This window comes from Pseudonaja textilis, chromosome 2 (genome assembly GCF_049901715.1).
Source record: "Pseudonaja textilis isolate UNSWEBS1 chromosome 2, rPseTex1.2, whole genome shotgun sequence".
Taxonomy (NCBI): domain Eukaryota; kingdom Metazoa; phylum Chordata; class Lepidosauria; order Squamata; family Elapidae; genus Pseudonaja; species Pseudonaja textilis.
In genome coordinates this window covers 160,105,628-160,133,410 of record NC_141991.1, presented here as the reverse complement: position 1 = coordinate 160,133,410, position 27,783 = coordinate 160,105,628, and the positions used below count along the sequence as shown (strand labels likewise).

At 34.5% G+C, this 27,783-nt stretch overlaps 1 protein-coding gene across 1 annotated transcript in view; it reads left to right on the top strand.

The window, feature by feature from the left end:
* MAN1A2 (mannosidase alpha class 1A member 2) overlaps positions 1–25,370 on the top strand; it is a 60,467-nt gene extending 35,097 nt beyond the window's left edge. Inside the window, exons 6-13 of the mRNA XM_026713377.2 lie at positions 1–95; positions 369–492; positions 692–785; positions 3,435–3,550; positions 17,179–17,398; positions 19,709–19,881; positions 22,710–22,825; positions 23,931–25,370. Coding sequence (XP_026569162.1) covers positions 1–95; positions 369–492; positions 692–785; positions 3,435–3,550; positions 17,179–17,398; positions 19,709–19,881; positions 22,710–22,825; positions 23,931–24,063 — 1,071 coding nt within the window. The 3' untranslated portion in view covers positions 24,064–25,370. The remainder of the gene's footprint in view (positions 96–368; positions 493–691; positions 786–3,434; positions 3,551–17,178; positions 17,399–19,708; positions 19,882–22,709; positions 22,826–23,930) is intronic.
* Positions 25,371–27,783: the final 2,413 nt, after the last annotated feature.

Here is a 27,783-nt window from a genome sequence, read left to right as displayed (position 1 = left end):
CTATTCAAGATAAAAGCAGTGCAACTAGCAGGAAAGCTCATCCCTGCCTTCAATACACCCACAGGGATTCCTTGGGCAATGGTGAATTTGAAAAGGTATGAGTATGGGCAGAGAAGCCTGGCACAGGGAAGAATAATGTAAAACTTCTGATTAGTTTTTCTTAATGTTGTTGAAGATCAGCTAAACAATTTAAATAATTTACATATTTTGGATTTACCTGACTGCTCCAAATTGTACTTACTGTATTTAAGCACATAAACAAGGTGTACTACCATTTTACTTTTATTTGTTAAGTGTCAGTTTCTTTCCTTGCGTTTTGTTTCTTGTAAATACATTTTCTTAGCCTTTTCCTATCATTTTCTGATTAGTGGTGTAGGTCGCAATTGGGGCTGGGCTTCTGCTGGAAGCAGCATCCTCTCAGAGTTCGGTACACTTCACATGGAATTTGTACACCTCAGCTATCTGACTGGCAACCCTGTCTACTATGAAAAGGTTTGTTTTGTGCCTCTTTCTGATACACAGTTCAAGACTTGTGAAAATATAGATAAGATGGAAAAATGCATGTGTATCTATGTGGATGTGGATGTACAACACATACTTACATATTTCCTCAATATTTCTTTAAATGTAATTGAAAAAAATCAGAGGAATATTGAGAAGAAACCATGGTTACCTTTTGTTTCTTATTTAGGTTATGCATATTCGTAAGCTGCTTCAGAAAATGGACCGTCCTAATGGACTTTATCCAAACTACTTGAATCCAAGAACTGGGCGCTGGGGGCAGCGTAAGTATTTCTTTCATAGAAATGGCAAACTGAATTTGTTTCATGTATGAATGTACATATATCCATAAATTCACTTGAAACATCTTTCAAAACTCAATGTCATGATTTTAGTTACTTAGTAATCTTTATGGCTGTAGGCTCCAAGGTCAACATTTTGCACACTCTTAATTTCTTACTTCATGGCTATGATAATTTTAATTTGACATCTATATCTGAACTGGGTTTCTTGTGAATGCTTGAAATCATAATTTACTTCCAAAAAGAGTGAGAAATCTTGTTCAAATTATGATTTTAGGATTGTGTAGCTACAGCTGAGGTTATTCTGTAAAAGCCAAGTGATCCTGAAACAGGATTACTCCTGTTTTAATCATCAGAATTTAGCTAGGTTCTGAAGTGTTGTTATGCCTATTATTTTCTATTAGTCATTACAACAACAAAGCAGAGTCTACTTTTGTTGTCTTTTTTAAACCAGTCTGTTCACAATGTCCAGATTCAAGCCAATCAATTAGTTTCTCCCGATTGGTAAATATTTTGCAGATCTGATTTAATAAACAAGTTAGGCGGTAGTTATCTGGATCATCTAATTAAGGGGATTAAATGGAGATAAATTGATATTAAAAGATTTAGGCTGAGTATCCAGAAGAATTTCTTGTCAGTAAGAACTATAGAGTGAAGAAGTATATCTAGAAAGTGGAGTTCCCACTGGATGTTTTCAAATGGAGTTTGAATGGTGATCCGTTGGGGACAGTTTAGAACAGGGGTCTCCAACCTTGGCAACTTTAAGCCTGGAGGATTACAACTCCCAGAAGTCCTCCAGGCTTAAGTTGCCAAGGTTGGAGACCCCTAGTTTAGAAGATTTCTGTCCTGAAGAAAGGTTTGGACTAAATGAGCATGAGATCACTTTCACCTCAATTTTATAACTATCGTTCCAACAAGACTCACCAAGTAAATCAATACTTTTCATATTTGTTATAGGAAAGGATGGTAGAAATAAAGTGCTTGTGGAAATGCTGTACAATAATGCTATGGGGATGAAATGTATGTGCCTATTAGACCAGATTTTATATGCACATGCACATATATTTTAAGGATTTGAGATCAAAAATATGCTCTTTGACAAATAAATACTATTGTCCTTTATTGATGATTGAGGACACAGTACTTCAAACATTCAGTTTTCAGTAAACTTATTTTCCATTATTTGATGCTCTGTAAATTGTTTTAATGAAACATTCATTAAAGATTCAGAAGATACCAGTGGAACACATCTTTTTACTAATGTAGTGTTTTAACGTGCTGTTAAAATTGAAAGCATGCTCTCAATTGGAAGTAATTAAAGTGTTGGAACATAACTAGGGAAAAATTAGATTCACATCCATGGAAACTTCCTGAGTGACTTTGGGCCTGTTGCTCTAGCTCAGAGGGTGCCTGGGCAATGGTGGGATTCAAATATTTTTACCACCAGTTCAATGGGTTTGGTTTGGTGGGTGCGCTTTGCACATGTGCAGACACTTTGCACTTGCGCACCAAACGCATGCTTTGCGCAGGCTCAGAGGCATTTGTGTAGGCACAGAGGCGTTTGCGCAGGCGCAGAGGTGTTCTAACTCACCTCCTGCAAGCCTGTATGATCCCAGTAGCTTCAGCAGCTGCCACGCAGCACTCTTCTGTGCTGTGCAAAGCAGCTGTGCTTCAAATTCAGCAGATAAAGGTGAGTATGGGAGCCTGGGCAAGTGGGTGGGCCCAACAGCAGAGCCAGCAGAGCAACGGAGAGAACCAGTTTGGTCTCTGCTGCTCATTGATGCTGCCAGCTCAGTAGAACCAGGACGAACCGGTAGAATACCACCACTGTGCCTGAGTAGCTCCAAGTAAGGCACCTTTAACTCAGATCAACTATTTGATGATTTGACTTAAGAATTTGCTCAGAATGGTAGGTTATAAAAAGTTATTCTCTATGTGAGTTGAATTTTATCCAGTTACAGAGTCCTGACTGTGTAGTTTCTGATCGTTTTACTGAAAAGCTGGGAAATACTATAACACTTAGGCAAATAGATTCCAGGTAAATATATATATTACTAAAACTCTTGTGCCTGTAACCCTTAACTGGGCAAAACAATGCATCATTGGATAAAACATTTTGATTAAAATACCTCAAATGGGCTAACTTACAGAATGCATCCAAAATCTAGGACCCATGCATAATTCTTATGGAATTGAAACTCAACAAATTTTATAAAACATTTTGTGACAAAAAATTATCATGCAGCATTTTATGATGAAATACAGAACATTTATTGTGGTCTACTTCTAATGTTTGACTGTGCCATATGGTTCAGCATAGGCTATTTCAAAGGAGATATAACCCCCTGAATTTTAAAAACTTTTCAAGTATATTAGAAGCTCTGCCATTATTGGAGACATTAAGGAACCTGGTAAGGAAGTACCTCTGATACAGTGACCCAGGTATCACGGTTTGTCTAGTTATAACAAAAGGAGAGCTTCATTCCTTACATTACTGGTGAAATATGAAAAAATTTCTAAAACATTAGCTTTTTGAATTGAGGTGTGTGGATTTTGTAGTTGCAAATCACAGTAATCTTTCATATTCACAGTTTTATATTTATACATACTCCCTGTCTCTTTCTCTTGCAGATCACACATCCATGGGTGGTTTGGGAGACAGTTTTTATGAATACTTGTTGAAAGCTTGGTTGATGTCAGATAAGATGGACACGGAGGCAAGGAAAATGTATGATGATGCTATTGAGGTGATTATAGTGCATTAATTCCCACTTTCTCCAAGCAATTACTGATTGTATTTTTTCAAGAATCAGAATGAAAACAAAAATACATCCTTAACTTAGCTCATCCTGTTCTCTTACTTGAAAATATTGTTTGAGGACTGAATATACCATAAGCAGAAGAACTAAACATAAATATAGAAGTACAGGTAATCTTTGATTTACAACCACAACTGAGCCTAAAGATTCTGTTGCAAAGTGAGACAGTTGTTAAGTGAGTTTTGCCCCATTTTACAATTTTTCTTGCCACAGTTGTTAAGTGAATCACTGCAGTTGTTAAGTTAGTAAAAAGTTAGTTAAGGTCATTAAGTGAATCCAGCTTCCCCATTGACTTTGCTGGTCAGAAGGTTGCAAAAGGTGATCCTGGGATACTGCGACCATCATAAATATGAGTCAGTTGCCAAGTGGCTGGATTTTGATCACGTGACCATGGGAATGCTGCAATGGTCGTAAGTGTGAAAAACAGTGATAAATCACTTTTTCAGTGCCATTGTAATTTCAAATGATCACTAAACGAACTGTTGAAAATTGAGGACTATCTGAAGGACTCACTAGAGAAGAGCCTAATGTTGGGAAAGATTGAGGGCAAAAGAAGAAGGGGATGACAGAGAATGAGCTGGCTGGCTGGAGTCACTGAAGCAGTAGGCTTGAGCTTAAATAGACTCCAGAAGATGGTAGAGGACAGGAACGCCTGGAGGAACGTTGTCCATGGGGTCACGATGGGTTGGACACAACTTCACAACTAACAACAACAATAACCATTTTTTCTTACAAAAGAAAATTATGCTGGGCTTCCAGTTTGAAGTCTCTTTGGTGACAGACAGAAATCCGTGATCATGTGCGGTTTTGGTCTGGGCTCACCGCTGGAGCGCCCCGAGCCGGCTGGTTTCGGAGCTAAGCCACCCCTTAGAGGTGGTGAAGAGTGGGGAGACTGCCAGCAGGGTTGAGGAGAGCCGCATCTCTCCTCCTCAGCTGGCCATTACTCCCTTTCCCGAAGGTGGTTGCAGTGGTGGTCAGAAATGGCCACCACAAAGAAGAACTCGACCAGAAAAGAATGTGCAGGAGGAAGATAAGAAGTGAAAGTTTTGGCTGACCGGGTTAAATTGTAAAAGCAGCAACTAAGGTACCCTGGAATTTAAACTTACAAAAAAATAACATTGCTCCCAAAGAAGAGTCGGAAGCAGTGAAGGAAAGTGAAAAGGGAAAGCTTTGGCTTTTTTTTCTTCTCTCTCCTTCCCTATACTGACAACTAAGAGACTTAAATAAGAAATTGGAAAAATCCACTTTGACATCAACAGGCAATTAAGCTGAAAATAAAACAAAATGTCAAAGGGATAATAAAGATTTCTGGACACTAAATTTTTTTTTTCATAAGCAGGAAGGGGGAGAAAAAGAATAAGGGCAGGATCTGGAAGAGGGAGGAGACTGCCTGGAATTAAAAAGAATCTACAGTAAAACTTCAATAAGACTTCTAAAAGATACATTTTAACCGAAACTTTGTAACTAAACAGTAACCCCAGGAAGAGAAAGTGAAAAAAAAAGAGCAAAAAGAAACAGCCTGCGTGTATTTGGATTATTTGGTGATCTTTGGATTCTTGGTTATTACATTTGAATGGCTAAAATTAATCGGGTGGTTGTTTAAAAATTTATACAATGGCATCACTTCTAGATGAACTGAAAATAGAGCTTAAAAAGTACAAAGAAGATGCACAAGAAGGGAAGGGTTCTTTTGGCTTTGTTTTTCAATTCTTAGAAATGGAGATTTGGAACTATGAGAAACAACAAGAAAAGACTGCAAAACAAGAAGACTGGGACAAAGAAGAAGCTATCTTTACTGAACAAGTAATTTTATGTGGGGAAGAAAAAGGAAAGGGGGGGAAAGAGAATGGAGAATTTAAGACTTAAAAAAGCAACCAAAGAAAAGAAAAATAATTCGAAAAATAAGTATAATACTGGAAAGCAACAGAAAAGGGGAATACAGAAGAGAGAAATAGAGGTAGAGAGACACGGGGGTAAAAAGGGGAGAGAGAAGAAGAGAGGGAAGAAGGAAAGGAAAAGAAGTTACAAAGGACCGGAACAAGATATAGAGAAACAGGACCTATTTAGAGATAATGGGTGAAAATTTAACTGAAAAAGGGATTCTGTAAAGGTACATAAGATTGTATTGTTATATTAGTAATAGAAATAACTTTAGAAAATTGGAAACAATGTATGATTAAAATGAGGGATAAAATAGTGTAATTTAGTGAAATGTTTGATAATAAAATAAGTGAAATAAAATAAATGAGAAAATTGAACTAGGAAGGAACGGGAACATCTTAATTAGTTAATGTTTTATAAAATATAAGTGAAGAGGGGGAGAATTAATTATGGAAGGCTTATAATTGTTCCCATAGAAGTATGATATTTAATTGAAAAGTAATGGTAAAAAAGTTAAGATTTTAATGAATATTAATATTAATGATAGAATTGAATTGGAATGGAATGTGTTGTTTTAATTACATACATTTATAATTTTTTCTTTTTCTAAGAATATAGTGTGTATTTTAAGAATGTAACAAGCAGAATCCGAATGGAAGTTCTGTATTATATTGAATGTTATAAACTTAAAAGATATAAAGGCGTCATACTCCAATCAGTAACTACAGGAGAAATTTTGTTTAATGAGAAAAGATAATAGATAATTGAAACAGGACAGACAAAAAATATAATGATTTGAATTGAGATGAGATAATTAAAATGAAATTGAGAAAATTAAAAGAGGGGAGAAGCTATGCTGAAAATGTAAAACAGTAATAAGATATGGAATAGAATATAAAAACGAGCATGAAGTCGAATTTGTGTCTGTACGAAGAAATGTAACCCAGAATTACGCTACTTTCAAAAAAGATGTTTTATTTGTATTTTTTTTCTTTGTGAAAACTCAAATAAAATTTACAAAAAGAAAAAGAAAATTATGCTGTGTTGTAAGTTATGGTGAAGAAAGTATGTGTCCCATAGTCATCTAGCTGAATGTAGATTGGTTATTTGGTTTGTTCTTGGCTATTACAGTCAAACAACTTCTCATTCTTACCTGAGTTATTTTATTATAATAGCATAGAATTATAGAAAGTTAAAGTTAGAGGGGAGCAATATCAGAGTTCATCTATTTACTAAAATCCACTATTATTAACATCCCTGAGAAATGGTCAGCCACCTCTGTTTAAATATCTCTTCTGAAGGAAAATCCAGCATTTTCCTGAGACAGACTGTTCCATTGTTAAAAAGCTCTAATATTAGGGTTTTTTTCTTATGTCCAACCAAAGTCTAATTTTCTAATTTAGATGCATTTAAATGTGAAAAAGTCTACATGGTACCTGTTTGAATCGTTAAGGACAGTTAAGTTCACTTAAATTCACTAAGCAATTTTTGGCTCAAATTGTGGTCATAACTGAGGACTACCTCTGGTTGGAGCCATTATGTTTTTGTTTCTAATGCAGAACAATTAAACTTTTGATTGCATACCAATTTTCTTTGTCCAGAAGCCAATTCCCATACGATTGATGTAAACATCTGAAAATATTAAAATTTAAATTTGAGTTTACACATTTTTAAGTTGCAAAGTCATGTCTGACTCTTTGCAACCCCATGGATATTTCAGGCTCCTTTACCCTCCCGTCTCCCAGAGTTTGCCTAAATTCATGTTCAAATCTAAAATATACTAGTCTCTTATTTGTTTGTTAAGTGAAACATACAAAGAAAAAAGTATATACAATTTACTTTTATATATACACACACATTTAAAGGGTTTTGAGAAAAATTAGAAAATTGTGGGGGGGGGATTATAAATAGGCATTGTGGTAGCCCCTCTTTCTCCCTCCATCCAGCCACTAATTGTAATTTGGATATTTTTATACTTTAGGCATTATTACTCATTTCTGTTTGGATCCTTTTAATTATTTTGAGACTTTCCCAGTTTTTTAACTTTTCTTGATACATGGGTGTGTGTTTTTTCTTCTTTTTTTAAAAAATAGATTTTATTGAATTTACAATTTAAAAACACATCGACAATACATTTACAAAATAGAAAGAAAATGGCTAGGGGGAAAGAAAGAAAACACCCGGCCTAACACACCGGATAAAGGCCAGTTGAGGGGAAGAGAAAAGATATAGAGGGAGAGAGGGGAAGGGAAGGGGAGGGAGAATAGGGTAGAAAGTACAATTAAAAACAAACAATATCTTTTTGTGACAGTCTGTAAGGATCATTTCTCTTCATCATATCCAATCTACTCCTCTTTTCCATTATGTTTAAGTTACTCCTTATCATTTACATAATTTGTCTCTGTGTAAGCCAATTATACCATGAGTCCCAGTTGTCGTAAAATGTTGAGGACTCTTTGTTTTTTAACGCTATCGTTAGTTTATCCATTTCAGCACACTCACAAATTTTCTGAATAACCATTTGCTCTGAAGGTGTATGAGGTGATTTCCAACATTGAGCAAACGCTAATCTAGCCGCAATTAGAATATGGATTATTACATATTTTGTCTTTTTGGATAAATATCTATCAGAGATCCCTAACAGGAAGAACTCTGGTTTATAGTCTATTTGTTCTTTAGTTATCTCCTCCAACCATTTTCTGATTTTTTTGCCAAAATTTTTGGGTAGTTTTACAAGACCACCACGTGTGGAAAAATGTTCCTTCAGTGCTTTTTGCATTTCCAACACCTTGAGCTCATATTAGGGTTCATCTTCGCCAACCTCGAAGAGGGTAAGTGCCATCTATATAACATTTTATACATATTTTCTTTGTACGCCGCCGATTTTGTAATCTTGATGTTTCTATTCCAGATCTTTTCCCATTCTGTTAATGTAATGCTTCTTCCAATATTCCTACTCCACGTTATCATGTTCCCTTTCACTATCTCTTGCTCTAATTCTACCTCCAATAAATATTTATAAAATTTGGAAATATTCTTTTTATTTGATCCTAATAAGATTTTATCTAAATATTGTAATTTGCTATAGATTCCAAACTCTTTGATATCTTATTTGTATCTGCTATGGATTTGTATATATAACCACTGGTCAATTTTAAATCCCTGTTCCTGTAAATCCTGTCGAGTTCTTAATTTTCCTAGAGGGCCTAACAAATCTTTATATTTAGTCGTTTTTGTTATATCCAAATTGTTGGGATGAACCATTGCCTCCATTGTTGAAAGCCAAATCGGAATTTTTAAATAATGTTTTTTGCATATTTTTTTCCAGTTAGTTAATAATGAATCTCTAATAAGGTGTCTATGAAAATACGACTGTTTAGTTTTCCCCACTTCCCATAGAAATGCGTGCCACCCTCTCTGAAGATCGTGCCCTTCTAATGCTAAGGTTCTTTTATTGAGTAAATTAACCCAGTCTTTTAACCATAATAAGTTGGCTGCCCAATAATATAATTCCCAATTTGGGAGCGCTAGCCCCCCTCTACTTTTTGCATCTTGTAAAGCCTTAATATTGATTCTAGCTTTTTTCCCTTGCCAAATAAATTTAAGTGTTACCTTATTTATATCTTCAAAAAAATTTTTGGGTAATTTAATTGGGATTGTCTGGAATAAGTAAAGGAATTTTGGTAGGATGTTCATTTTGATCGTGGCAATCCTGCCCAGTAGAGAAAGCTGCAGCTTATTCCAGGATTCTAGGTCTTTCTTAATTTGCTGTAATAGTTTATCGTAATTATTCTCTTTGAGCAATTTACTATGTGGTGTTAACCATATGCCTAAATATTTGACCTTTTTTGTTGCTTGTATCCCTATGATTTTTTCTAATTCTTTCCTCTGATTCTCTGTTAGATTTTTAGTCATTAATTTTGTCTTATTTCTATTGATCTTTAATCCTGCTACTGAACCAAATTGTTCTAGTTCTTTTATTAGGTTATATCCTTTTTCCATGGGTTCCTCTAGGAAGAAAACCATATTGTCTGCAAACGCCTGTAGTTTATATTCCTCTGCTTTGACCCTTACTCCTTGGATTTCAGAGTTTTGTCTTATCCGCGTTAACAGTGATTCTAAAGCAAGTATAAATAGGAGGGGTGAGAGGGGGCAACCCTGTCTGACGCCCTTTTCAATGTTTAATGGGCCTGTTTGTTCATCATTAATTAGTATGTTGGCCTGTTGGGTGTTGTAAATTGTTGTGATAATGTTCTCGAATTTAGTGCCCAGACTCATGTTATACATTTTTTGTATTAAAAAGTGCCAATGTAGATTATCAAATGCTTTCTCCGCATCTAAAAACATGAGTGCAAATTGTTTCTCTGGATGAACTTCATAATATTCTAAGACGTCAATAACGGTTCTTAGATTATTTTTGATTTGGCGGGACGGAAGGAAACCATTTTGATCTTCATGAATGTATAAATTTAAAACTTGTTTTACTCTATTCGCTATAATTGAGATAAATAATTTATAATCAGCGTTTAAAAATGAAATTGGTCTATAATTGTTGATATATCTGGCATCTACATCCTCCTTCGGAATTAATGAAATCGACGCCCCCCTCCATGAGTCTGGCATTTTGGTTGCCCAAAGTACTTCATTAAACACTTCCAGCATCAGTGGCCCTACTAACTCTATTGTAGCTTTGTACAATTCTACTGGAATCCCATCTGGACCAGGGGATTTATTATTACTTTGGTTCTCCATTGCAGATTTCAACTCAGACCATGTAATATCCTTATTTAATAATTCTTTCTCTCCTTCCCCTATTGTTTTATCATTCGTATTCTCCAGATAAGTTCTTATTTTGTCTTCATTGATTTCTTTCTTTTTTATATAATCTTTGAAAATAGTTTAATATAATATCTTTTTTCTTCTCAATCTCATGTTGTGGTATGCCTTTCTCGTCTATTAGTTGGTGTATCAGTCTTTTTTCTTGTTCTTTTTTAAGTTTATAAGATAGCCATCTTCCTGGTTTATTAGCGTGTTCAAAATAATTTTGTTTGGACCTTCTCAAACTAACTTCTATTTTATCTTGTTCAATTAAATTCAGCTTATGTTTGGCTAATATTAACTGGTTTTGTATTCCTTGGATCTTAGGGGTTTTTTGTAATTGTATTTCTAAGTCTTTGATTTGTTGTTGTAATACGTTTTGTCGGGCATAAGTTCTCTTGTTTCTCATAGCATTATAGGAAATTGTTGTACCTCTTATAATTGCTTTCATAGTATCCCAAATATTCTGTTTTGAAGTTGTTTCATTATTATTATCTTTTAGGAAATAGTTTAGCTCCTCTTTCAGCTTATTGATATACTCTTCTTCGTTTACTATTTGGGTACTTAGGATCCATCTTTTTTTTAATTCCTCTCCTGTCTCTCCAAATTAGCTGTATTGGGTTGTGGTCAGCCCATTCATTTGGTAGGATTTTAATTTCTTTTATTTCGTTAGCCAAATCCAAGTCCATCCAAGCCATATCTATTCTAGTCCAAGTCTTATGTGGCGGGTGTGTTTTTTTTTCAAAACCCATAATCTAAGTATCTTAGTTTGCCTTGCTATTCAAGTATTCCTGATTGAATTTGGTTAGATTTAAACTGTGAATTTAAATCCGTTACTTCTTCCATTGTTGTGTATGCTTCAATTTTAGCCTTCCAATGTTGCATTGACAACAAGGTTTCTCTTTTTCAGTCTTGTGCCAGATTGAATCTTGCTATTGTCACTATGTCTATTAATAAATCATGATGCAAAAATGTCTCTAGAAAATATAATGAAAATATTTGTGATTTTAACTCATGATTTATTTTCTGCATATTTTGGTAGTTTGGTATATTTCTCTCCGGTACTTTTTGATTTTTTTTAACATAACTACCACATATAATAAAACATTCTTTGCTTGTTGTGGTATTCCCAATGTTAATTATTATATGATATATCCATTTTGTTAATTGTTTTGTAATTGTTAATTAGTTAAAAAACATCTGTAGAACATTTTTGTACCAATTTTTACTTTTTATTTTTCCAATTATTTGCAAACACATTAACTTTGGTAGATTTCTTCTCTCGTTAAAAAAATCTTGTGTCTTTTCTACGTCCATCTGTGTCATATTTGCAGATGTAATCAGATCTTTCTTACTGTAGTTATCATTGAAATAGAAACAGACTTTCTTTATAACATGATCCTTCAAATTCTTGTATCATTTTGTTTCTTTATACCACAAGTGTCCCTTGGCTAAGCCTGCTTCTTCTGTGGTAATATTGCCCCATTCTGCTGTGTTATGATTACTAGTAAGCGCTGTAACATAATTTGAGATCAGAAAATGCTAATTCATGTTTCTTTTATGATTTGGATAATTTTGAATCTTACTGTTGTTGTTTTTCTTATTCCATGTAAATGTATTAATTATTCTTTCCCAATTCTGCAATTTTTTTCATCTGAGGTTTGAATTGCTGCCATTTTAATAAGTTTACTTTAGATAATACATTTGTTTTTAAATGATAACCTGTCAATGATGTGTTTTATTTCTAGTCATAGTTTACTGTATTTCTTTTGAAATATGTGTTGGCTGCATCCTCTCAAGGAAGATTTTATGTAAGTGACTTTTTCGTTATCTCATAGCCAGTATCTTTCTACAAAATTTTCTTCCTCAGAAATTAAGTGCCTTGCGATTCCTTTTCACTAATTTTTTATCTGGAAGAATAATCAAAAATTTTGATTACTTTCAGCAGCTGCTGTATGGAGTTTTGTGGTTGATATGATTGTTAGTACTACAAAAATAGCATAATATTTCACATTTGATTTCTCTTCTCAAATTTTATTCCAGTTATCTATCAGATTTTGTAATAAATCTTCTGAACAAAAGGGGAGACACCTTTGCCTTGTGTTTTTGCTAATTGAAAAGTTTACAAAGAACAATCCATTCACTGTAATATTTGCTGTTTGCCTTTTATATATACTTGATGTAAGTTTTGAATTCTTCTCTGGAATTCATTTGGTTTAAGACATTAAAAAAAATCATTCCAAATTATCAAAGGCTTTTTTCCACATTAAAATACTACTGATATTGTTTTTTCTTAATTTTGATAAATTATAGTACATTTGTGATAAATTTGCTGTTACTTTTCTTTTTCATTTTGAAATGTAATGGATATGTATAATTTATCAAATGTACTTCCTCATACGTTCAACTAGTGGAGTAGTTAATGAATTTTCAGTAGTAAAGAAATTGGTCTATATTACTGAGATTTCTTCTGATTATTCCCTTCTTTGTATATTAATGTTAAATATGCTTCTTCCTGAATCTTTGGAGTTGTTTTTGTTATTTCATTCATTGCCTTTAGCAGTAGTTCTGCTAATTCTTTTAATTTTTTACCATACAGAGTTTTATTAATTTTAATTTTCTTTATTGCCTTTTCATATCTTGAATTGTTAGTAATTTGCTTAAAATTTATCATTTTAAATAATTTTTAAATATCTGATATATACTTCCAAATTACCTTTGTTCCTAAAATTTGCAAGTTCTTCTGTTATTTCTGATGTTATATCTAATAGTTTATTAGGTTTATTGCTGTTATCATCCTTTTTTCTTTCTCTTTCCTAATATGATATGCTTTCCTGGTTTACTTTCATTTTCAAAATAATTTTGTTTGGTACACTTTGTCTTTTTTTAGAGTTCTGTTGTTTCCAACAAATCTAAATGATGTTTTGATTTATTTAATTCTTCCAATGTTTTATTGATCTCAAACTGTTCAGATTTCTTTCTTTTGTTTTTTAATGGTAGTTTTAATCTACTATGTTCTTTTTTCTGGTATGCTGCAAGCCTTATTAAGATACTTCTTATATAAGCTTTACTTGACTCCCATATTGTTGTCTCTTGTCATCCTTACAATCATATTTATTTAATTAAAAATATTTTTGTAATATATTTTCTTGAAGTAACATTTTTTATCCTCTAACAAATAATTTTTCTCTTTGAAAGCAAGGTATTAAAATCAGAGCATGGTCTGTGCATATCATTGAGCAGGTGTATTTTTCTTTATTGATAGAGAGTATGAGAGCTTTAGTTGATACATTTTCTTAATCATTAACTCTTCTATTTGTCAATTTTTAACTCTTAGTCATAAACCTTTCTGCAGTATATTGAACTCCAAGATAATGTGATTACCTCTTCCTGTGGTTCTCACTACATTTACCTGTTCAACCAGCTCGCTCTTCTTTTTTAAGATCAGCTCTAGAGAGCCATTTTTTCTTGTTTTTTTTGTTTTCATCTTCTGCATTATGGAACAAACAGGCAGTAAGATCACCGAGGAATGTTTAGGACATTACTGTCTTTGCTATCCATCAAACAGATGTCCAGGCAATGGAAGATTCCCATCATTCCCATAGCTCTTATCCCTGAATGTTCTTCAATGTGGTTCAGGAGACATTTTCTAGATCTTCTGCCTGGCTTCATAGTGTATAATTTACTTCCACAATAAAATCTTTCTTTCCCTTCTTTGTAGTTTTACCTAAACATTCTTACCTGGACTCATGTTAAAATGCGTGGAACCCAGTGTATGTGTGCATATATATCACATATAATGCCAGAGAATCGAGATAATAATTTTAGGCAGCCTTTTCTTTGCCTGATCTTTCCCCACAGCTATTGTGATCTTTTTTAAAAAAAACAAAACAATTTTATTGGTTTTTAAAAACAAACGAAACATAAAAACATCCAGCTTTCTTTCATAAATATACAAACAGTGTGTCGGCTGGTTTACCAGTTTTTGTGCATTCATTTCGTAGTCTCAATTACAGTTACATTACATAATAACTCATGTTATCAATCAGAAATTATGTATCCTAGTATCACTATTAAACAATCATTTGACTATAATTTCATTCATACTTTACGAGATAGCTATAATTTACTTAGTTTATTTTATAACAAATCATATAGTCATACCAAATCTATCCTAAAAACATTTTATAGATATCAAATAACAAAGAAAAGAAAAAATATCTTTTTATATATTCATTATTATCTAAAATTCTAAATATTCTATTATTGTATTTTATCATCCAGCCATTGATAGGAAAGGTCCCAAATTTTATAGAATTGTTTATCCTCTTGTTCTCTAATTTCAAATGTCAATCTACTCATTTTAGCACATTCCAATATTTTCTTAATAATTTCTTCCTGCAATGGTATTTTCTCATTTTTCCAATTTTTAGCAAATACAATCCTAGCCGCTGTTAATACATTTACAATCAGATATTTCAAGTCTTTGCTGTATGTATCAGGTAAGATTCCCAATAAAAAGATCTCTGGTTTCAAATCTATGTGTTTCTTTGTCATTTTTTCCAACCACATGCGAATTTTAGTCCAGTATTTTCTAGCATCCTCACAAGTCCACCACATATGGTAGTATAAGCCAGGTATCTGATGACATTTCCAGCATTTTTCAGATTTATTCTTAAACATTCTTGCTATTCTTGTCGGGAGAAAGTGCCACCTGTAAAACATCTTGTACAAGTTTTCTTTATAAGCTGTTGACATTGTCATTTTATAATTTTGAGACCACAATTGCTGCCATTTCTCTAAATCAATCCCATATCCAAAATTCTTCCCCCAAGTAATCATAGTTTCTTTAACTTGTTCTTCCTCTAGTTTAATTTCTAATAATAACCGTATAATTTTTTAATCACCTTTTCATCAGTACCTGTCAAAATCTTATCTAGATCAGTCAGTTTATCATAAAATCCCTGTTTTTAAATCTTCATCGTGCCTTGAATGTATTTGCGCATATGAAAACCAATTCATCTTTATACCTTGTTCCTCTAGATTTTGCATCGATTTAAGTTCACCCTTTTCATCCAATATTTCCCCATATCTAACTGTTCCTTCCACAGCTATTGTGATCTTATTGCTTTTGTTGTGTATAAGACCAAACGGTTTACTTTCTTGAAATCTCTTCCTCTTCAGTCTCTCTGCTCTGGGAGAGATTGCCTACAGAAATCACTTACTCTCTGGCTTTCTTTTACTTTCTGACAGACTTTTTAGTTCTGTTCACTTACTCATATACTATGAGTCCACTCTAAGAATTCCACATCTTCCATAATTTAGAACAATGGGTTTGTACCTCATTTACCTTATCTTCCAAGAAGGCAGTTAGTCTTCATTTGCACCCATATCTCTGTAATCTTTAGGGAGAAAATGAAGATACGTTAGTTCCCCAACCAAATTAAAAGAACAGTTTTGATGATTTCCATGTTGCTGAGATGAACGTGTTAGAAGAAAATCTGCTCTGTTCTGTGGCCGGGTAAATGAGCACAGGATGCCTGCATGAAGTGGAGGTAGAGTTTAGTTTATAGCAAAGTAAATGCATAAATCAGCTGACAAAGGTGGCCACAAGATCAGAACACAGAGAGTAGTAGAGTATTTATAGTAAGAATGACTTTGATTGTGCATTAGATATGCAAAGTGAGGTGTTCATGATCTAGGGATGTCCAGAGAGAAAAGTCTTTCTCCCATGTGGGTGTGATGATCTTAGATGTGTAGATTTTTTTTCTTAGGTGTGGAATTTTATGACAGGTCTGGCATTGGAGTTTTGGATGAGCGGTCTGGTCTATGAAAAGTACGTTGTAATAAAAGATTTCTCTTATCCTGAGGGGATTTTGATTCATGATTATTTTGCCTATGAGTTTCTGAAGGGACTGATTAATCAATTGCAGCCCAAGTGTCAATGCTGGTGGGAAAGTTTAAGTGGCAACTTTGTATCTTTATTTTGAGGTTGCTGGAGGATCAGGAGTGGTTGAGATTGATGTCTGGCTTGGCTAGCAGAGATATCATGGAGGAGGTCCTTACCTTCCAAGAAACAGTTAACATACCCACAAAATTAATGTCTACTCCTGACTTTTTCAGTTAATGAAGTCAAGGGGAGGTACTTTTTGTGTTTGTTTCTTTGTGTAAATCACAAAACTCTTGTTTGGTTTCTGTTCTCGCTTGCTCAAGGAACCTAATAACAGAAAACTGCACCAAAGTTTTATTTTATGGAATGTTTGGTCATAGCCAAGGAAGAAAAGGCAGTTTGACAATAATCTGTGCAGTTATTAACAATGTGAGAAAGCCAGGAGTATTTCTCTCTGGCCATTGACTAAAGTGCTATAATACAACTGACGTTCATGTTATAATTGCATAAGAACCCACTAATGGTACAAAAATCTTCCTTTAACAAAGATTCAGAGAGGTAGGGAAATTAGGCCAAGGTATGAACTGTCCGAACTAAGTGAATTATTCAGTCTGTTGCCATTTCTCAGTTGACATGAAGAAAAGTTGTGTCCAAAATAGTTCCAATTGTAAAACTGGAACAAAGAGTGGAAGAATGAAGGCAACATTTTCTAAGTAGTGGACATCACTTTTCCATGTGGAAAGTATAAAAGAAGCTCAGTGCTTAACTCTACTGTGAAAATGTTTTACAGTTTCTTTTTCTTTCCCCACTTCTCTTTCAATGGAAAGAGAGGGAAATAGAGCAACTGTACGGTTCTTGCTTTGTTCTGTAACTTCAGAGATCTGGTGTGTTGGAGGACGAATATTAAGAGGAATGAAAAGATGTTTTGACCTGTCATAGTAATTAAAGTTGTGTGTTTCCACTGCAGGCCATAGAGAAGCACCTTATCAGAAAGTCTAATGGGGGCCTAACTTTTATTGGGGAATGGAAAAATGGGCACCTGGAGAGAAAGATGGGCCATCTCACATGCTTTGCTGGGGGAATGTTTGCCCTTGGAGCTGATGGTTCCCGAGATGAGAAGGCTGGACATTATCTACAACTTGGAGCAGAAATTGCACATACATGCCATGAATCCTATGACAGGACAAGTAAGTATCCTTGCCTATCTTAGGTATTGACTGTGTTTTCCTTGAGACTTGCCTTTGCAGTTGCTATAAGGTACAATTGAAGCACAATTCTGTGAAGAGGAGGTTTCAACTCCTAAATGAACTGTTTTTGTTTAAATAAGAAATATGTTGCTGGATGTATTGAATATAATTCTCATCCCCCACAACCCCTCATAAAACCCTGCACCATTTCTCTTTTCAACTAACTGTGAGAAAGCCAACAAATGCTGTGAGTATAGCCAACAATAATTTCCTGTAACAAGAGAAGCCAGAATACTAGGAAATTTTTTCCTATTAGTTTCAGATCATTTCCCTGGGTCTTGCTGCCTCTTCTTGCTTTCACTGAACTCCTTTTCTGCCTGTTTCCCACAGCGTCACACAGGAAGAAAAGCAGAGTGTAAATCTTAGTAGAGTAGTCTATATGCTTACTGCAGTAGACTATAGGCTTTGCAATGAAATAACATTTTACACAACTTAGCAGCAAACTCAAACCGTGTGACTAAGTAATCTCTTTAAACACTAGAGACACCATCAACCCCTCTTTTGGGGGGGGGGGTATCTTTTGCAAGGTAGGCTTTCTGAAGGTAAGATAAAATAAGATAAATTTGTTGACAGTATTTTTATTTGCATTGGGATACATATAATCAATACATGACTCGTATATTTTTCAAAAAAATATTTTTATATAAATTTAACAAATTTATTTGCACAAAAATCTGACATAAATATCAGTAGATGATCTTTAATTATCCATGAAAGACTTGTAAAACTTTTCTGCTCTGTCTGAAAATAGAATGTATTTATCAGGTTAGGTAAAAGCAAGGGTCTTCAAACTTGGCAGCTTTAAGACTTGTGGACTTCAACTCCCAGAATTCCTGAACTAACATGACTGGAGAAGGAATTCTTGGAGTTGAAGTCCACAAGTCTTAAAGCTGCCAAGTTTGAAGACCCCTGAGTAAAAGTAAAAAAGACCTAAGCTCTATCTTACATCTTGCATAAAAAATGCATGATCTATTTCATGTAGATATTTTGTTTCCTATAGAAGCTATTTGGGTAGGTAGAAAAGCCTATAGTTCAAAAGGAACTGGAAATTTTTGTTGGAAGAAAATTCTGGGTTCAAATCCATACTGGGTCATTTTAAAGAACACATGGGGCAAGTTGCATAGACAGAGTTTATTTTGACAATATATGCAGTACAGCAATCAAAAGGTAAGCTATGAAATCAGTATGCTTAGAGTAGTGATATTTATAGTAATGGCTTTGATTGTAAGGTGTGTAGTTTATTAATTGAGATGGTTTTGCCTATGGAATTGATTTGGGGTGGGGGGGTAACCAAGGTGGCACATGGGTATTTTCGTCCAACAGGTTCACTGTGACTGTCTTGTCTGTCTCTGTCAGACATTAACATTAAAAAAACAGGCCTCTCAGGATGTGATGTTAAATCCACAACCTCACCAGGAGCAAAAGCCTGACTTTAGGATGAAATAGTAGACATTGCCCCAACAATATGATGCAAGGATCTAGTTTGTGGCCCTTGCCCTCATTCCCAACCCCACTAGCTCTTTCAAAGATGAAAAGACTGTTGCTAGCTTTGATATTATGACCTCTCCTTGAACTGAATCATGAAATTGCCAGGAAAATATGCTAATGAAGAGAGACAGTGAAACCTATATTTCACTACCCAAGATTTCAAATAAGAGAAGTTCCAGTATCTCTTTTAGCAATTAAATTCTGGGCAGAGAAGGTGTGGAAGGTGAGGTTGGCCTCTCCAACCCAGACAACTAACGTAACGTTTTGCTTTTTTAGGAGACAAGAAGGGGATATTTCAGGCTCCACTCAGTAGGCCCAAATTTCAGAGTTTGAAAGGAGCCATATAGTGAAACCGATACACTTTGGGAGTAAGTGACATGCTGCTCACTCCTCCATAAAAGTTTTATAGACATAATCACTTTTGTTATACAGTGCCAATTTTTTTCAAGGTTGTGGACAGAAAACAAACAATATATGAATATAAAACAGCGGTGAATTCTCTATTTACTTATTGTTCCCTAAGATATGAATCTTATGTTAAATACTTCTTAAATATTCTACAACCATGCATATACTCAAAATTCTGAAATGAATTTAGATTTCTGTCAAGCTGTTACAGACCTGACCAGATTCATAAGAAGTATCCTAACTACTTCTGGAATCATTAAAAGCATATATTACTGTTTCTTTTAGAATAGCATTGTTGAACTTAGAAGTTACATAAGAAGTTGCTGCATTAATTTTCTTCATTTTCCTTTGCAGCTTTAAAACTGGGGCCTGAAGCTTTCAAATTTGATGGAGGTTTAGAGGCAGTAGCAGTGCGGCAAAATGAAAAATACTACATATTAAGACCGGAGGTGATTGAGACATACTGGTATATGTGGCGATTCACACATGATCCTAAGTACAGACAGTGGGGCTGGGAGGCAGCACAGGTAATTATTTATTAACTAGCCTTCTAAAAACAACCTCACAGAGTTTCCCTGCCAACCTTCATATTGTGCATAGTAAGAAATCAAAAACCATGATGGTAATTTTTTCCCCTAGATGGTTCCTTCTTTGCTGGTGGACACCTAAGGAAAAATGGCTTTTAAAAAATCTGATGACTGAGAATATTGGGGAAAAAGACTTCTAATTTCCAGTTTCTAATGTTATCTACAGAATGTTTTTATCCTATTTAGATTTTTAAAATAGATTTAAAGTTTGCCTTACAATAATGCATTCAGTTGTAAAATAAGCATTGAAATGAAAATCTAATTAAAAATTAGATTTTTTTTTCATGGGGGCTTGTTCACAATGTAACTTAGCAGCTGCACCACAAGAAGAGAGTCTGCTTCAAGGCTTTTCCAAGAAGGACAGCCAGGATCCAATTTCCCTCACAATCAGAGGTAGTGTGCCAAATAGAGGCTGCTTTGTAAAAAAAAAAGGGTTTGCATGTATTTTGAAACTTTCTAGATAGGAATAGTGCATTCTAACAGAGCATGCTGGCTGGGAAATTCTGGGGGTTGAAATCCACATGGTTGAGAAACACTTTAATAGAGGGACTTTGGACTTGTTATTGAAGAAGCTTCTCTGCTTATAAAAGGGTTATTTTAAATTCCAGTTAATCTTCTAATAGCTCTAATAGTTTAATAACTTTGGAAGAGAAACGCTTCAAGAATTTTTGAAAAAATATGAATAATCAAGTTTGAGAAGGAAACGTGCAGGGCACAACACCTAGATTTTCCCCCAATTCCAACCTCTTTTATAATAGCTCTGCTCTGGCCCCCACCAATGAAAAGAAAGAGGGAGGAAACCGGGAATGAAAGTGTAGTTAACATTCCAGGCAATTATCTTCCATGGGCATGCATTGGGGGATTTTTTTTCTTGGAGTATTTTTCTCTGTAGCTCATAGCTGGATTTGGCCATTTTCAGAATTTTATCATCTTTATGCTTCTCCCTACATATCAAATTTAATCTCAGTTCTGTTCCATTTTCAGAAAGTTATTCTGTTGCTAGACAAATAGTCAAAACTAGTTTATTTAATTTCTTTCTGGAGTTATTGGTTGTCTCGTATAAAGACTCAAACATACAAATATTGGAAAATAGAAACATTAATTTTGCCTGGTCTCATTTTATAAAGGAATAGCTATCTATTTTATCTTTCCAGCTATGGATCATTCTGTTTCCATAATAATAAGTTATACCATTCTTAATATTTTACTCATATCTTACTTTTGGATGCATATATTCTTGCTGAGCAAGAACAGGGAGAAGGACAGCTGATGCAACAAGCATTGCCATTCTGGAGGGAAAACCATTTGTTGTTATTTTTGAATGCTTTTTGTAGAGTCATTATAAGACTACATTATAGCTATTTTTCAGACAATTAATTGCAGAAATTTAAGGCACAGTTGTACATACTTTAAGTGATTTATTTCTATGTAGTCCTAGCAGAGATTGTTAATTTTGCCTTTATTGTTGTCATTACCAAATACATGCAATCATGCCATTCAGTTGAATTAAAATTTAAGATTAGGTTGAGAAGAAACTTTCTGACAGTGAGAACAATCAACCAGTGGAACAGCTTCCCCTCGGAAGTTGTGGGAGCTCCATCACTTGAGACTTTCAAGAAGAGATTAGACTGCCATTTGTCAGAAATGGTGTAGAGTCTCCTGCTTGGCCAGGGGGTTGGACTAGATGACCTACAAGGTCCCTTCCAACTTTGATTATCTCTTATCTGTTAATTATCATTTATCTCAGCTTTCCTAAGGCACCATAAATTAGGAACCTTGATATTGGCCAAGTTCCCAAAGTGAAACTGGCTTACATATATATACCGGTAACCTGTAAATCAAGTTTGCAGTTTGCCCTAATCAGCCAGAGAGATTCATTGCCAAATGCTATTGGCTGTTAGGTTTGCTGTTGGTTCATGAGGTTTGTTATATAATGGACTGTCTTTATTTTTATCTCAAATAATGGCATAAAGTAGACAGGACTATCATTCCCCTTTTAGACATACTTCACATAACAAATCTTTCAACAGTACTGTGGAAACAATCAAATGCAAATATAAGTGAAATGCTTATAAAATAATTCTAAGAGCAAGAATTTCTTCATATCTTAGGGCAGACACTTAATTGTTTCCATACTTATTGCTTAAAAATACAAAAATAGCCCTCTACAAAATTTGAAACTTGTGTTCCAGGGTGCTATTGCTTTACAGACACAGGTAGCTTATGAATTTCGGTTGCTTAAGTGATAGAGTAGCTAAACAAGTCCTCACCTGACCAAACCCAATTTTATGACTATTTTTACCACCAACATTAAGTGAATCGCATGGTTGTTGAGTGTATCACAAGATTGTTAAGCAAATCTGGCTTCCCTTATTGGCTTTGCTTTTAGCTGGGAAGATTGCAAATTGTGATCACATGATTACAAGGCATTTCAACCATTGTAATGCAAGCTGGTTGCCCAAGTTGTGATTATGTGACTGTAGATTGGTGGTGCAAAGGCCATAACTTCAAGGATGGAGTGTAAGTCACCATTTCCAAGGCCATTGTAATTTTGAACTGTCATTGAACAGTCAAGAAATACCTGTAGACATTTTGGCAATAACACTTTTGTTATATCGTGTAGTTGTAACTCTCTAGTGTAAACTCTACTCTACTGTTCTGCTTTCATTTCTAAGTATATAATATCTACATAATTTGAATCTGTGTCAGCTACATCCAATTTTGAATTGCTGGCTAATAAAGCATTCATTCTGTTTGTTCCACTTAAGGCCATTGATAAGTACTGCCGAGTGAGTGGTGGATTTTCTGGGGTCAAGGATGTCTACTCTTCAGCTCCTACATATGATGATGTACAACAAAGCTTCTTTCTTGCTGAAACTCTAAAGTAAGTAGATTTTTCTCTTTGATATTTGTTTCAGCAACCTTATAAATTTAGTAAATTTAAAGAAATATTCAGCACTTATATATTAATATAAATATTATAGAAAATAGATTTTTATAATTATAAAATACATATGCCTGCTAGGAAAATGGCTGTGTTAAATGGCTATAAACCGTTAGATATTACCACTGCTGGAGATTTTATCCCACTAGGCTGCCAATGCATATGACTACAGTCTCTTTGTTATTTTTTTCTTTTTTCCTCCCTCCTAAATAAAAGGAATTCTAATCTATTCTGTAACACTTGCAAAAGGGTGCCCGTTATCCTGTGTATCTGTGAGAATGCCATCAGCTGTTTTAGGGTGTGAATGAGATGGTATCAAATGTATTGGCTCTATTGCATAATATCACACATTGAAATTGCCTACATGAATATAGTGAAAACACAGATATTGTAATTGTGCCAGAAGGGGGTGAAGGGGAAATTGTGCAAGTGTGCAGAATTTAGGAATTCTTGAAAAGTTATTTGGAATTTAGTATGTTGCAAAACAGGAGAATTTAAGAAAAAGCTTGCTCCACCAACCAAGAGTTTACAAATGGTGACACAAGAATGGGATCTCACTGACAGATTGTAGATGTTCATTATAAACGAAGAACCTTTTTGGTAGTGTGGATCATGATTGTTTAGAACTTAGTGTACTATTGCAAATGCTTTAAATCTTCATCAGTAACTATTAGTGGAATATTTAGTATATTTACAATACATGAGTGATAAGGCATCTTATTTAAAGGGAAAATGAATGTATTTTAATTATATTTGTATCTAATTAGACGATATGCATTATTTTATACTCTGTAGTTAATGGATTTGAATAGTCAATAGTGGAATCTGTGTCCTGATGCCATCAACAGAATTTTCTTGACCATCCACCCTCCTGGGCACACGTCTTCTCTCTTCTCAGATGGCTGATGGGAGGAGATAGTGAAGGAAAACAGAAAATAGCCCTGTTGCACAAGCAGACCTCTGGTCATGCAGTGTTCAATGTAGTCTCAATGGTATCTTTTGTGTATCATGTCTAATGGCAGTTCTTGTTTCTCTTACTTTGCAGGTATTTATATCTGCTCTTCTCCAATGATGATCTCTTACCTTTGGATCACTGGGTTTTTAACACAGAAGCTCACCCCCTGCCAGTTTTACATCTAGCCAATACGACACTTTCAGGAAATAATGCATATCGATAAAAACTATTCCAGAAAAAGGACAGAACAATCTACATTAGCTGTGTTTTGTTTACATGGACCACTTCAGATTTCAGGCTTGAGAGAAGACTTATGTGTGTTTAAATAATACCTTGAGAATTATGAGAGAAGTACTGCGCTCTTCAGCATGTAGATAATTCAAAAATTCAATTTTATATGACCAAAACAATTTGTGCAGTATGTGGCAGGAAAAAAAATCTTGTATATTTGCAGCAGAGAAGGTGGCGCATGATTGTGAAGGATTGAAAGGCTGAAGTTAATATACCAGCCACAGGAACAAGCTGCAACTATTGAGATTGACCATTGTAGTAAACATTGTCCTGCCCAAATAATGTGGATTCCTGATAGTTTTATCATTTGCTTTCCCCCACCCCCCTACTTGGTGGCATGAGCAAAGCAATGCAAGGCAACAAAAGTGCACTAATAGCACCCAGATTTCAAGTTCTTTGACTGCTATTTTGAAACGTCTAAACATCTTCATCAGTCTGTTCAGACTGGCAACCAATCCCAGTGCCTCAGAGACCCTTGCCTCTTTTTATTATCAATAATGATGTGCATCGACCATTTGTTCTTCTTGTTCATGAGTAAATGGATTAGGGAAAGGATCAGCAACTTATTTCAATCTGTCACTTTAGGATATGGAAATCTTCATTCAGTGCAGAGGTTTTTTTGCACCATCATGAAAAAATTGCCTGATGATGTTTATCATTTGGCCAAGATTTCTTTCAACTAAGTTGCAATAACTAACATTTGTCTATGAATCCTGGAGTTTCACAAGGATCTCACTCTTTTTATTTGTACAGTATTCAAAAAGTGTTGAATAATCCTGTAAAGAGACATTCTTTACCAATTTTAAATCCTGTGATTAAGACTCACCTGGGTATAATGGTGCTTCTTTAGGGATCTTTTGTAAAAGCTGGAGTTGGCAGAGGAGTTTTTCAGCCTGCACACCTTATAATCTTTGAAAATCTGAAATCTGGTTATTTGATCTTCAAGTATCTGGAAACAATATCACGCAAGACAACAGAGAACACATCAAAATGAATTTGAAAGTAAAATTTATTTTGCAATACATTTTTGTCTACTACGGTAGATATCACAGACAACACTTTGGGATAAAAATAGCTTTTTCAAAACTTAAAAATGGATCTTTCAATAAGTTCCCCACTTCTGTTAAAGAAAAAGACTTAAGCATATTTTTTTCTTGCAGGATATATAAAATATGTGAATATTATTTATGTATATTGGAATCAAAATTCTTGATGAATACAGATAACACATCTTTATTATTATTGTTGTTGGTATGATTCCTTTTTAAAAATACTGAAGTTTAAAAGGCTGGTTGAAGTAGCCTTTGAAGTTTTCCTATTGGCATTTTGCCATATCTTTAAAGATAAAACAATTCAATTATTGAGAAAGATAATTTAATGCATGTTGCATATTGCAGTCCCAGTGAGAAGATTGATGCTTTCAGTGAGCACTGCTTACTGCAAGTGTGGTGCAGGTGAATTTGGGAATCTGCCCAGCCCAAATTGTGTTGCATTCCACTGTGAAATTCATATTATACATGTTTCTGGCCCACTTAGTTGCAGAGATAAACTTAAAACAATATTGGAATCTTTGTGGGCCAATTGCAATGAGCATATCCAAGTTGAATTCCAGATATCAGGACATTGAAATTCACCTGTCTTGGGTTCTGGCATTCATTTTACTGTTCTCCATCATCATTTTTCACATACTCATATCTAGGCTCTTATCTCTTCCTCTTCTCAAAACCAGTTTTCTAAAATAAGTTTTTAAACCAACCTCACGTGCAGCTTGAAACATCATTACAGGGTTGTAGAATTTGAAATAAATTTTAGTACTGCTGAGTCGTAAGTTGTAAGATGTTGAGTTGCAAGTTGGAAACTGATGTTACTTATATTTATCCATATAAGCATAGTATTTTTAGTAAAATCTGCAACAAATTTATACATAATATAATTATATAAAAAATATCTGCTGAAAAATAATATACCATCGGTGACAAAAAGTTCTCAACTCTCATGGAATGAAAATTGGCTTGAAATTAAATGAAAATGTTCCAGCTACATTCTGTGAATGGAAATAATGGATAAAACATAATAGGTTTGGATCATTGTGTTTGAAATATTACATTTTTTTCTTTCCTTTAAATACAAATTAATATTTCTTTTTTCCACTTTAGATAGAACTATATGTTGTAAGCAGTGCAATATTGTCTTAAGAATTATAACAGAGTTCTTAAACCTTGTTGCATAATAATATTATTCTGATGACCAGTCAATCTTTCCTTGCTTTACTTCCAAAGTTGTTTTTTTTACAGACCACGGTGCATTTATTGCACCAGTTTTCATGTTGCTCTTTTTCTCCTCCCCTTGCTGGTTATTAATGTGCAGGAATGCAGTGATTATAACACATGCAATTAAAACATGAATGTTTTCTTTCTGGGCTACTGCAGGAGAATGATAATTTTAAGTTTATTACATTTCTACATTATGTGTTAAGATTTTACACTTTCTTCTGGAGTGTTTTAAATCTAAAAAGTATTAGAAATTAATAAACAAAACTGCAAGTTATCATGGCTCCTGATAACCAGAAATAATAACCACAATGTTTTCAAGAAGCAGGCACATTTTCTCTTTTTTTTTTAAGAAATTGCCTGAAGAAAAAGAAAGGAAGCCAAAAAATGGATTATTGTTCACAGTCTGCCTTCATTGACAGGAAAGGTCACAAATTCCTAGTTCAACCTACATCCTTGGAGATAAATTGTTCCTTAATTATAAGTAAATAGCCATCTTCCACAAGCATTATGGATCATTATTGTCAACCCAAAGAAATGTGTGACAAATTCTTGTGAAGTGTCATGAGCTTCCCTCAACAGGATCACTCTCCCAAAACAGAACAGAATGATGACTCCAAACACTGAACAGAATGGAAGCAAATTTGCTTTTGGGGGAGAATAGAAACATTGATCAAAAGTGGGCAAATCTGGTAGGGCTAGGAAGACAGAAATTCAAGAGAGAGAAAAATGAATTCTAGAAGCCATGGTCTATATGATTTCCCTACTTTGGTTAATTCAAGGAGCCTGGTATATCCTTCCCTTGTATAATCAGATTTGTTGATTTGATTTCAAGATATATACAGTTTAATTAAGTTGTCAGAAAGGAATCTTGGAAAGATAATTTGAACACTTCAAAGTGTCTTTTTGCTTAGTTAATTAATCATTGTATTCAGGTGCAAACACTGCAAGGAGGGAAAAAAAGATCCAAACTGAAAAATCTAGCTAAGCATTCATCCACATTATCCAAAATTAAAAGTTCTCCAAGTTGTCAGGGTCATATGGACCTCACCATCCTTTTTGGCAAAGCGAAAGACTTTGACATCTACTCAGGATTGGCATTGCTGGCCACTTTCCAAGAACCAGTTATACAGGGAATCTTTTGTCAACTTCCACAACTAGGGACTGTGCTGCAGTGCTTTCTTGCTTTTCCCAATTCTACTGCCCTCTCCACCTGACAGGGCAACCAATGAAAAATGGGCCATTGTGGATTGGGTCTAAACGAGAGTGCAAGTGAATGTGCAGAAGCAGTAATAAAGAAGTGGCAACTCAAGGACAAGGGCTGGTGCCTAGGGGCTCCCCAGGTAAACCCTACATTTATTTATGCTTATGTTTAGTTATGG